Source organism: Geotrypetes seraphini, chromosome 4 (genome assembly GCF_902459505.1).
Source record: "Geotrypetes seraphini chromosome 4, aGeoSer1.1, whole genome shotgun sequence".
Classification (NCBI taxonomy): domain Eukaryota; kingdom Metazoa; phylum Chordata; class Amphibia; order Gymnophiona; family Dermophiidae; genus Geotrypetes; species Geotrypetes seraphini.
The window spans coordinates 180,429,903-180,442,594 of NC_047087.1; the positions used below are offsets into that span (position 1 = coordinate 180,429,903).

At 40.8% G+C, this 12,692-nt stretch overlaps 1 protein-coding gene and 1 long non-coding RNA gene across 9 annotated transcripts in view; one reads left to right on the forward strand and one right to left on the reverse strand.

Annotated features, from left to right (window-relative positions):
- KIFC3 (kinesin family member C3) overlaps nt 1-12,692 on the reverse strand; it is a 184,542-nt gene that overhangs the window by 85,959 nt on the left and 85,891 nt on the right. For all 8 annotated transcript variants that reach the window (XM_033942231.1, XM_033942229.1, XM_033942230.1 and 5 more), the window contains one exon: nt 3,257-3,493. In XM_033942231.1, the coding sequence (XP_033798122.1) occupies nt 3,257-3,493 (237 nt within the window). The remainder of the gene's footprint in view (nt 1-3,256; nt 3,494-12,692) is intronic.
- Nucleotides 2,472-12,692, forward strand: part of LOC117359443 — a 74,181-nt gene continuing 63,960 nt past the window's right edge. Inside the window, exon 1 of the long non-coding RNA XR_004539238.1 lies at nt 2,472-2,672. This is a non-coding gene — a long non-coding RNA (uncharacterized LOC117359443). The remainder of the gene's footprint in view (nt 2,673-12,692) is intronic.

The following is a 12,692-nucleotide window of genomic DNA, read 5'->3' on the forward strand; positions in this document are numbered from 1 at the left end:
CATAATTAAATGAAATAACTATTTCTGAAGTTTCTAGGGATGGAGGGGATTCCTTGCAGGGACGGGAGGGGATTCCTCAAGGAGATGGGTGGGATTTCTGTCCCCGTGCAACTCTCTACACAGAACTACTTGAAAGGGTCCAGAGAAGAGTGACTAAAATGGTTAAGGGGCTGGAGGAGTTGCTGTACAGCGAGAGATTAGAGAAACTGGGCCTCTTCTCCCTTGAAAAGAGGAGATTGAGAGGGGACATGATCGAAACATTCAAGATATTGAAGGGAATAGGCTTAGTAGATAAAGACAGGTTGTTCACCCTCTCCAAAGAAGGGAGAACGAGAGGGCACTCTCTAAAGTTGAAAGGGGATAGATACCGTACGAACGCAAGGAAGTTCTTCTTCACTCAGAGAGTGGTAGAAAACTGGAACGCTCTTCCGGAGTCTGTCGTAGGGGAAAACACGCTCTAAGGATTCAAGATAAAGTTGGACAAGTTCCTGCTCAACTGGAAAGTACGCAGGTGAGGCTGAACTCTTTTAGAGCACTGGTCTTTGACCTAGGGGCCGCCGCGTGAGCGGACTGCTAGGCACGATGGACCACTGGTCTGACCCAGCAGCGGCAATTCTTATGTTCTATTTTTCTCTCTCATGCCTGCCAGCATTTTAATAAAGAAATTGTCACTGGGAAAAATTTGTTTTACATTTATTTTAGAATGACAGGTATCATCCATTAAATGTCTCTCCCCAAGAATCTTTCAGAAATATGTTTACAAAAATGTTTAAAAGAACTTGACCAAAAATTCAGATCCCATGTGATAATGCTCTTTTCTTTGAAGTGAGCTATTTACTCTTTTGCCTCTCACTCTGTTTCTAATACATTCTGAGGAGGGGGACACTACTGAGCCCTCTATAAGGAAGATAAGTGGGATATTTGAGGACTATCTCCAGAGGTTTGTATGCCCATGTCCTCCCAAACGAGAGAACAATTGTGGGTCTTCTCTGAGATGGAAAAACAAAATGCCTGCCCCCTTTGGTGGGGCAGCTAGACATCTCTGGGCCTACTTGTCTACATCTTTCCACTTCAGGCAGAACACTAGTACTTGATAAACAGCCACTGATGACCATATGTCTTCCCCTCCTTTTTTCCTATAGCAGAAAAGCCCATTAATTACGTAAGAACATAACATAAGAATTACCATACTGGATCAAAGTTCAGGCCTATCAAGCCAATAGTAGGTAATCCAGGTTCTAAGTATCTAGCAGAATCCCAAAAAGAGAACAGTTTCCATGCTACTTACCCCCAGGGATAAACAATGGCTTTCCTCAGTTCTACCTTAACAATAGTTTGAGAAGTTTTCCTCTAGGAATTTGCCCAAACTTTTTTTTAAATCTAGTTATGCTAACTGCTTTCACCCATCATCCAGCAAAGAGTTCCAGAGGCTGATAGTAATAAATAAATTCTATGTAACTTCACAAGTATTTTTCTCCATAAGCCAAAGGTAAGGAAAGCATTCCTGAATACAAACATTCTGCTGCTTGCAGCAAAGCTAATGGCTGCAAGTATATACCGTATATACTTGAATATAAGCAGAGATTTTTGGGCCAAAAAAATGGCCCAGAAATGGGTGTCTCGGCTTATATTCAGACCATCGTCTACCTACTTCCCTCCTGGACCTATTGCAAGCCTCCACAGGGCCTGCCACAAGACCTGTCTCCCGTCCTGGCCGAATCCAACCCCCCCCAACTCCCCGTGCACTCCTTGACAGCCTCACAGTGGGCGGGACAGGAGGAATCTCTTCTGCATCCTGTGCCTGCTGAAATTAACATCCACACCTCCCTCCCACTTCCCCCACGTACCCATGTATCCAGCCAGTGCACGGAGCAGGAGCAATCTTCCTGCCCTCCTGATTCTAGCGGCCTCAAATGGAGTGGAAGAACAGGGGGGGGGTTGGATTTGGCTGAGACTGAGATGGGGATTCCTCATATCCTAGACCACCGGGTCCTGCAGCAGGCCCAGTGGAGGCCTGCAAGGTATCTGGAGGGAGAGAGAAGGGACAGGGCAGGGAGGGAGGGGGGACAGGGTGCAGAGCCTAGGGGGGCGGGGTGCAGAGCCAGGCAGGGCACCTAAATATTGACATGTATATCCTGGACATACAGATGATTCAACTGGACTCTACAGACCTATCTTTTCACTTGTGTATGCTGGAAACAACAGACATATTTCCCCATAGCCAGCCTGTACCTTGCTGTCTGTCACCATCTTCAGTTTTTGCAATACTAACAATGATGTTCTTGTTTCCCTGCTGGGAGGATATCCCTTCAAGGTTCTGCTGAACTGTTATCAGTGCTCTGGTGAACTGTTATCAGTGCTGTATGACTTCATATGCCAGACACCCTAGAAAGCCATAAAACTTTTATAATGAGCAAGGAGCTCTGCTCATGTGGGTGTAACGAGATGAAAGAACTTGGTACCAAACCATGGGTTTCCTGTCTCCCAACCAAGCTATGGGAACCAGACAGCTGGATTGTTGAAAGGTCATCTTTGCCAACTTTTCATCTTACAAGGACACCAGCTCGAATATGCACAGAATTGTAAAACCTCTAATTAGCAGCTGCATGTCTCCGTGCTGAAAGAAGAAAGTTCAACAACAGTTCTCTGTTTCTGCAAGGCCCCCGGTGGAGGTGAGAGAGGCGTGGACAGAGGGGAGGAGCTAGCTTTACATTATTTTATGTACCAATAGGGAATTACATAACCAGAATTCGGGGATGGACTTTCTTGGAACAAAGGAAAAATTGCTCTGTATAAAAAACACGTGTATTCTAGGTAAAGCCAGAGAGATTCACTTACTTATGCTACGGGGAACTGCTAGCCCCTTGCTAAGCATATGGGTGCAAATTCTTCTCTCCATTGCATATTCTGAACTGACAATATATTTTTTCCAATATGTCTTAGCTGCTATAATACTGTAAGGTTTTTATACTAACAATAAACAAATATTGTCTGTTTTGGAAGATACAATGCCGTCTTGTAGTTATTCCAATGAGGTAAACAAAGCAGCCTTTTACTTCAATATTAAGCCCCCTTCTTATACTAGAGTCAACCATTTTTCCTCCTTTTATGGGGGGGGGGGGAAATTGAGGTCTCGACTTATATTCGGATCAACTTATATTTGAATATAAATAAATATATATGGCAGTTCACACTCTCTTTGGCTGTTCCTGGCAACAAGTATCCTCTACCTTTACCTGCCTGCCCAGTTGCTGACCTTTATCTGAGGGGGCTGTGCTTTCAGGCTGGCAATGGTCTGCTGAGATTCCCACAGTCGAAAGTTGAACCTTTCCTTCTCCTTGACTCGCTCTCTCAGGGAATCATTCAGACACTGTTGTACTTCAGTGAGGCAATCCATCTTCTGTTGAACTTCCAGCTTGTGCTTCAAAATCTGGGCATTCTTCTCTGCCAACTCCAACTGCAACTGGGACAAACTCTCCTGCAGTTGTGCATTCTTCATGTGAGAAGAAAAAAAGGGGATTAGCATAGAAAAAACAAATGTCCTTTGTATGCATGAATTGCATCCAGAATTGTCACCAACATACCTCTCACTCAAAATGTTTTTTTCCCTCATATGCACATTGTTTTACACCATCTATATTGAAAACTCATCTGCTGCTTTATTGTCCACTTACTTAGATCTACAAATAAAATTATACCCCATGAGGTTCATAATCGAAACAGAAATATGTCTAAAAACCCACCTAAATCATCACTTGGACGACCTAAAAGACAAGTCGTCCAAGTGCCAATAACTGAAACAGGTTTTTAGACGTATCCAGAGACTTTTTAGGCCTCTGAATGCCTAGAGCTGAAAGGGATATTTTAGGAGGTGTGGTGAGGGTGGGATTTGGGTGGGCCGTGGGCCAACCTAGACTTAGTTGCACTGCAGTATAACCGAAAGTTTTACAAGGCAGCTTGGACAGAACTTACACATAGTGACTCAAGCGATCTAAAAACAGGTCCAAGTGCTCAGAAGGTATCCAAAGTAACCAGATAACCACTGAAGGGACAAAGTACAAACCCCCCCCACTCCCCTAGTGATCACTGACCCCCTATACTGCCACAAAAATCGGAATACAAATGTACATACCTGCCTCCAGAACATCAGCACCTGGCATTGGAAAGCCTAGTAGAGTTGCACAGAGGTGTTTTAAGTAGTCTGGCGGGTGGGCTAGTGAGCCATAGAGAGAAGGACCCAGGCCCATAAGCCACTCTAACCACTGTATTCATGATGGAAAATGTGAGTCCACCAAACCTCAAAAAACCCTACTGTACTGCCATATAGGTGGCAACTGCAGCCATAAGGACTACTGGGATTGTAGACAGATGGGTATAGTAGGTTTTGGGGGGTCTCTCCATGATGTTTATGTGGCACCCTTTTACTGAATTCACAGCAGTACCCTGTAAAGTGCCCCACTACTCTGCTGCCATGTCTGGGTGGCCAGTCCATCACTTTCTGACCCCTCCTATATCCTAAAGGTCTTGTTCTCGGCATTTAGGCCTTGGATGATTTTTTGGACGAGAATGGGGTATAGACGACTTGGCGGTCTTTACGATCAAATGGCTGGACGTAGAAGTAGACTATTTTCAGAAAAAATATATTGGGAGATGTATTTTTTGAGAATGGACTTTGGATGCTGCCGACTTTGGGAGACTAGCACTCTAGGCCCAAAACGGACTTAGACATATTTTTTTATTATGCTGCTCCATGTTTTCAAAAGGAAGCAGAGCAGCTCTGCATATTTTGGAGAATCTGAATTAACCTCTTTATGTTGTTTTTTAAAACTGCCACACACACACCCTTTTTCATCCTTGCACATACTAAATTTTGGGTCATTACCAAATGCATCTGTTTCATTATTCCGTTTCAGATTATGCAGTCATTTTGTATGTCAGGGATGGGTAACTATCATCCTCAAGGGCCACAACTCAGTCAGATTTTCAAGATTTCCACAATCAATATGCATAAAATTGCATTCAACGGAAACAATATGTGCAAATCAAATAGATCTCATGCATATTCATTGTGGAAATCTTGAAAATCTGACTGAGTTGTGGCCCTTGAGAACCATGGTTTCCCACCTTGCTCTAAAATCTGACTGAGTTGTGGCCCTTGAGAACCATGGTTTGCCACCTTGCTCTAAAATCTGACTGAGTTGTGGCCCTTGAGAACTATGGTTTCCCACCTTGCTCTGACTGAGTTGTGGCCCTTGAGAACCATGGTTTCCCACCTTGCTCTAAAATCTGACTGAGTTGTGGCCCTTGAGAACCATGGTTTGCCACCTTGCTCTAAAATCTGACTGAGTTGTGGCCCTTGAGAACTATGGTTTCCCACCTTGCTCTGACTGAGTTGTGGCCCTTGAGAACCATGGTTTCCCACCTTGCTCTAAAATCTGACTGATTTGTGGCTCTTGAGAGCCATGGTTTCCCACCTTGCTCTAAAATCTGACTGAGTTGTGGCCCTTGAGAACTATGATTTCCCACCTTACTCTGACTGAGTTGTGGCCCTTGAGAACCATGGTTTCCCACCTTGCTCTAAAATCTGACTGAGTCGTGGCCCTTAAGAGCCATGGTTTCCCACCTTGCTCTAAAATCTGACTGAGTTGTGGCCCTTGAAAACCATGGTTTCCCACCTTGCTCTAAAATCTGACTGAGTTGTGGCCCTTGAGAACCATGGTTTCCCACCTTGCTCTGACTGAGTTGTGGTCTTTGAGAAACATGGTTTCCCACCTTGCTCTAAAATCTGACTGAGTTGTGGCCTTTGAGAAACATGGTTTCCCACCTTGCTCTATGTCAGAAACATCTGGAACTATGTAGAGAAAACACAAGGAGCATGCTATAAGCATAAACTAATGGAAAGAAGCCAAACACATAAGCATGCTTCCATCACCTCGCTTCCTTATTCAAATATCTTCTGAAACACGTGTGACCCTACTCCATAGCAAACACCTGGAAAAGTTCATGGTGAGAAAGCATATACAGTGAAACTCTGTAAGAGTTTTGAACCACATAGAACAAACAGGATTACATAAGCAGAACTGTCAATAAATTAAAATACAAAGAAGGAAACAGGCCAACAGCAACAGAACATCTTTTTTTAACTGCCTCCTGACAGGGAGAAAGTAAAGTAATCTGGCATCTTCCAAGAACAAAACAATTATATTCCCCAGGGGAGAAACCTAATATACAGCAGTTATGCCAAAAACCTCAACACACAAGTCATGTCATGTCACTCTCGATTATTTCTTTGGTAAGATACATCACCTTTCATGACTTAACAAAATGCTGACTAAGTGTTAAGAGCCACTTTAGTACACTCCATTTCTTTTCTTGCTGCATAATAGAAACACTAAGAGATACTAGAACAACCAAGACCCCACTGCTTGGTTGTACTAGTGTAAGGAGGAAGGTACTTCCTTCATATTCCTTCTTACCCTAACAGAGTGAACCTAGCAGCAGTTTCTTGCCCTGATGACCGGGAAGTCCCATCTATCAGCTGTACCGCCGTCTTCAGCCCTTAGCCAGTGTTCTTTCAGGCAGACCCTCTGCCAAAGGGTTCTGTGCGGCCCTTCATGTGGACTAAAAATAAAACATACCAATATCTTCCCAAATGCTAAAACAATCCTTAAAATACTAATACTATAGAGAAATTTGCATGCTAAACCCAGCTGTGCAAATAAGGTAAACTGGTAATGAGCATTAACTCCCTTTCCCTCAAAACTACTTTACCAGAAACCCACTAAGACTACACTAGAACTTCCCAAACAATTGGACACACTGTAAACTTCACCCAACTTACCCCCCATGAACATAATAGCATTTCTCTACAGAGACCATGAAGTGACTTTACTTGATATGCCTACTATCACTATGCCTCTCCAGAATAGGGGACAATCACCTTGCACTGTACAATCTTATTCCTACTCGGTCAGATCAAAGGAAATGCAAACCACGTAAAATATCTTACCACTAAACTGCTACTCCAATATCTACACTTATTATCCAACCTATCAAATACCTATAACTGCCCTATTAATTTTTTTTTAAAAAACCCCAGCCCTGAACATGAAACGTCACCAAACACACTAACTTCCTACAAGTTCTAATCTCAGATCTATATTCTTAAGAAAGACCCATCACTCTAGTCCCATGCATATATACATCAATACCAGGTCTGTAACAAATAAGCTTTTACTGCTAAATGAGCCAATCTCCTCTAAAGATGTAGGCTTTGCCTTAGAACATAAGAATAGCCTTACTGGGTCAGCCCAATGGTCCATCAAGCCCAGTAGCTCATTCTCACGGTGGCCAATCCATGTCCCTAGTACCTAGTCAAAACCAATCCAGGGCAAGCAGTGGCTTCCCCCTTTTCTCTCTCAATAACAGACTATGGACTTTTCCTACAGGAAATTGTCCAAACCTTTCTTAAAACCAGCTATGCTATCCGCTCTTATCACAACCTCTGGCAATGTGTTCCAGAGCTTAACTATTCTCTGAGTGAAAAAATATTTCCTCCTATTGATTTTAAAAGTATTTCCCTGTAACTTAATCAACTGTCTCCTAGTCTTTGTAGTTTTTGACAGAGTGAAAAATTGATCCACTTGAATCCATTCTACTCCACTCAGGATTTTGTAGACTTCAATCATATCTCCCCTCAGCCATCTCTTTTCCGAGCTGAAGAGCCCTAACCTTTTTAGTCTTTCATTATACGAGAGGAGTTCCATCCCCTTTATCAACTTGGTCGCTCTTCTTTGAACCTTTTCTAGTGCCGCTATATCTTTATTGAGATAAGGAGACCAGAACTGAACACAATACTCCAGGTGAGGTTGCACCATGGAGCGATACAAAGGCATTATAATATCTTTAGTCTTGTTAACCATCCCTTTTTAAATAATGCCCAGCATCCTGTTTGCATTTTTAGCCGCCACCACACATTGGGCGGACGGTTTCATTGTATTGTCTACGATGACACCCAGATCGTTTTCTTGGGCGCTAACGTCCAAGGTGGACCCTAGCATCTGGTAACTGTGATTCAGGTTATTCTTCCCAATGTGCATCACTTTGCATTTGTCCACATTAAATTTCATCTGCCACTTGGACGCCCAGTCTTCCAATTTGCTAAGGTCCGCCTACAATTTTTCACAATCCACATGTGTTTTAACAACTTTGAACAGTTTAGTGTAATCTGCAAATTTAATCACCTCACTCGTCATTCCAATTTCCAGATAATTTATAAATAAGTTAAATTACACAGCACCTGTCCCAGTACAGAATCTTGAGCACTCCACTGTTTACTCTCCTCCATTGAGAAAAATGACCATTTAACCCTACCCTCTGTCATCTATCCAATAACCAATTCCTAATCCACAACTTAACTTGGGATGTATACTATCCGGTTCAGATGATTTATCACTTTTTAACTTGTCGATTTGGCTTAGTACATCCTTCCAGTTTCACAGAGATTTCTTTCACCCTTGAAAATCATTTCCAGTTCAGGTAGATATCTCTTACATCTTCTTCCATAAAGACTAAAGCATAAAATTAATTCAGTCTCTCCGCTATGGTCTTATCCTCCCTGAGCACCCCTTTTGCTCCTTGATCATCTAATGGTTCCACAGATTCCCTTACAGGTTTTCTGCTTCTGATGTACCTAAAAAAATAATTATGAGTTTTTGCCTCTTTTGCAAGTTTCTCTTCATATTCTCTCTTAGCTTTCTTTATCAATGCTTTGTATCTAACTTGCCAGTGCTTGTGTCTTTTCTTATTTTCTTCATTCGGATCAAAGAGACAAACAGCCCAGAATTAGCCGATTTCTGTCCCTTAGGTTACAGTATCTTTCACTCACCAAGGCCTGGCAAAAGAGGAGGCAGTCTTGCACTGATTTACAAAAGCTTCTTTCACATATCCATAATAGATGCAGCTATCTTACCTGGCTCAGAATATATGATATGTACATTACAAGATGAAACTGACAACTGTTGGCATCTTACTAATATATCGCCCACCAGGAGCATGGTCTCAAATCTACTATAAGCTACAGGAAATTATCTCAAGTATCACATGCCAATTTATCAGTATCCTCATCCTAGGAGACAAACATACAGTACCCTTAGAATCCCAGGACAACTCTATAGTCCATGACTTCAAAAAATTCCTATCAAACAGTAACCTAGAATTGATTCTCTCTGGTCCGACACATAATAAAGTTCACACCATAAACTTCATAGTAACTAACTCAACTTGCCTAGTCATAAACTGGTCTGCAGTCCCCTGATCAAATAATAATAATAATAATTTTATTTTTTATATACTGCCAAAACCATAGTAATTCGATGCAGTTTACAATAAGAAGAGCTGGACAATCAGCGAATAAAATAACAATGAAGTCTTTGAATACATGAATATTTGTAGGGAGGGAGAGAGACAGAGTAAAAGCCACAATGTAGGGACTTTGAGTACATATAGTAGTATGCAGGGATAAGGCTTTAAGAGTTCTTGGTTACAAATCGGTTAAACAGGTTGGTTTTAACTAGTTTTCTGAAGTTGAGATAGGATGAAGGGTGTTTGATGATGTTGCCTAGCCAGCCATTCTGTTGACTTGCTTGGAAAGCAAGAGTTCTGACAAGGAATCTTTTGTATTGGCTAAACATATGTATTCTGCGTGTAGGCCTTGTGGAACAATCCAATTTAAAATGGGAGACCAGGTATAGATTTGAAACATAGGCAGGCAAATTTGAACAACACTCTTGCTTCTAGGGGCAGCCAATGAAGTTTTTGGTAGTAGGAGGTTATGTGATCCCATTTTTTTAATACCGAAAATCAGTCACACTGCTGAATTTGTATGATTCAGTCTTTGAATGGTTTTCTTGAGAGACCCCAGATAAATGATGTTGCAGTAGTCGAGCATTGCACCAGTAAGCGGAATGATGCTGCGTCAAAGTACTTTCTGATGGTTCTTAGTTTCCATAGTGTTGAGAAGCCTTTTTTGATCAGTAACTCTGTGTGAATATCTAGGGTGAGGTAATCGTCCAGAGTCACTCCCAGAATTTTTATGGAAATCGACAACAGGGAAGTTCTCACCATTCAAGGAAATTGAAGTATCTTTGATTTTGTCATTCGGGCTCACCAGGAAGAATTTTTTTTTTTTTCAGCGTTGAGTTTCAGTTTGAACTCAAGTCATCCAAGATTCAATTTGCTTTAAAGTTGATGCCAGATGATTCTTGGTCTCAGGGGTCAGGTTTGTTAAGGGAAGGATTAAGGTGATATCATCGGCATAGATGTAAAATTTGATTTTTAATTTTTGCAGTAGATTCGCCAATGAGGCTAGGTAAATCACTCACTATCCTTTACTTTCTCCCTCTGCATGGGCAGCAGTACCAACAAACCGGCTAAAAAGAAAATATTAAGCAGAAGCAGAACTGACCCCAATCAATTTTGGTCCAAAACAACTGACCAACTGAATTGAACAATGACCAATTACATAGAACAGCTAAACTGGGACAATGCAATTCTTTATACACTGGACTATCGCACCTTTGCGTTCCCACAGTGTAAGGACCTCTAAACAAGCCTCATGGTACAACGACAACCTAAAGTTTGAAAACAAACTTGCTGCTGCCTAGAAAAACAATGGCTGAAAACCCGCTCCCACAATGGAAATCAGCTACAAAATCTTATAAACACTACATAGCAGAACAAGAAAACGTACTATGCCTCAAAAATAGACCACAAAACCTTTGATATCAAAAAACTATTTCAACTAATGCGCACAACTACCACCACCCCCCACCAAAACCTGGCCTAGAGAACATAAACACTCTAGTGCCCAAGAGCTATCAAATTACTTCCTAGACAAGAATAAAAGTGTACAAAAAGAAATAAATATTCTGTCATACACCATAAACCCAAATGCCCAACCTGATCTTATTACTACAGACCCCTGCACAGTAGAACAAATCGGGAACAACTTCAAACCACCCGAACCCAAACTGCCCACCCGAAGCTACATACTGCATGATCCCCATTTACCGTATATTGAAGCTCGATGAGGTTTACAATAAGATTTAGATTAGTCGATCAACTAATCAAACTGAACTTTGAACAAATAAGTTTTTAACTGTTTACAAAATATTGAATAAGAAATGCAATTTCTTAACTGAAGTGGCAAGCCAATCCAAAGGGCAGTCAATATAAGAGAGAGAGATCGTGCGACCTGACCCTTAGATTGGACTCCCTTAACTGAAGGAAATATTAACAAAAATAATGAAACAGATCTACAACATCTTTGCCCTGATAAATGGAATATCAAAGGTACAATCTGATGATCTAATTGACCATACATAAGCTTATAGACTATACAAGCATACTTAAACTTCACCCTAGATTCTACTGGCAGCCAATGTAATGCTTATAGCAAAGGAGTGACATGCCCAAATCACTCTAATTGCTGTGTTTTGTAACAAAGTTTATTACAGTTCTGTAATCTTTTTAAATTAGTTTTGCCAACTCCATAATCGAGTTGCAATAATCCAGTTGAGCTAGTATAATCAAATGAACAAGAGCAGCGAAAGGATTGATAAAAAAGTGAACATACAGATTTTAGTCTCTGTAAACTGATAAACGACTACTAATCTGTGATTTAAAAGATAACCTTGAATCTAAAATGACTCCAAATATTCGAGATGATTTGTCAATAGATAATTGTTCACCTGTCTGAAGCAAAATTTTTTCCAGAAGATTGGGGGAATCAGGTCCGAACCATAACAATTTTGTTTTAGTGGGATTTAATTTCATCAGAAATTGAGTAGATCAATTTAATAATCTAGAAATACATGAAGTAATCTTCATTATAAAATTGTTAAACTCCGGATTAACTTCTTGTAAAATGAAAATATCATCAATGTAAGTAAAAAGAAATTCATCTGAGCTTAAAGGTAGAGTACATAAAGAAGTCATATAGACATTGAACAATGTGGGCGACAAAGGAGAACCCTCAGGAACAACACAGCTCGGAGACCAAAATTTAGAGGTTTTACCTACAGAATGCACTACATATGATATTGATGCTAAAAACCAATGAAACCATTTCAGAACTGACATCTAATTGAGACAAAAGGAATAACAAAATCATGTGGTCTACTAAATCAAAAGCAGCTGATAAATCAAATTGCAAAAGAACAGAATAACGATTTTTACTCAACATACTTTGAACCTTAGAGATAAGTGACAAAAGCAGAGTTTCTGTACTATAATTGTGTCTAAAACCATGTTGAAATGAATAAAAAATAGAGAACTTATCTAAATAAATAAATAAATCAGACAGTTGTATTGAAACTATTCATTCTAAAAGTTTTGTCAAGGGGAATATTAGCTATAAGACAATAACTTTTTGATAATTGAGATTTTATTAATGGAAAAAAATCATTGATCTAAGAAAAAAAATTAACTAAGGAATTTATTTAATTATTCATTCATTCAGTTTTCTATACCGTTCTCCTAGGAGAGCATTTTTCCCTGTCTGTCCCGGTGGGCTCACAATCTATCTAATGTACCTGGGGCAATAGGGGATTAGGTGACTTGCCCAGGGTCACAAGGAGCAGCGTGGTTTTGAACCCACAACCTTAGGGTGCCGAGGCTGTAGCTTTAACCAT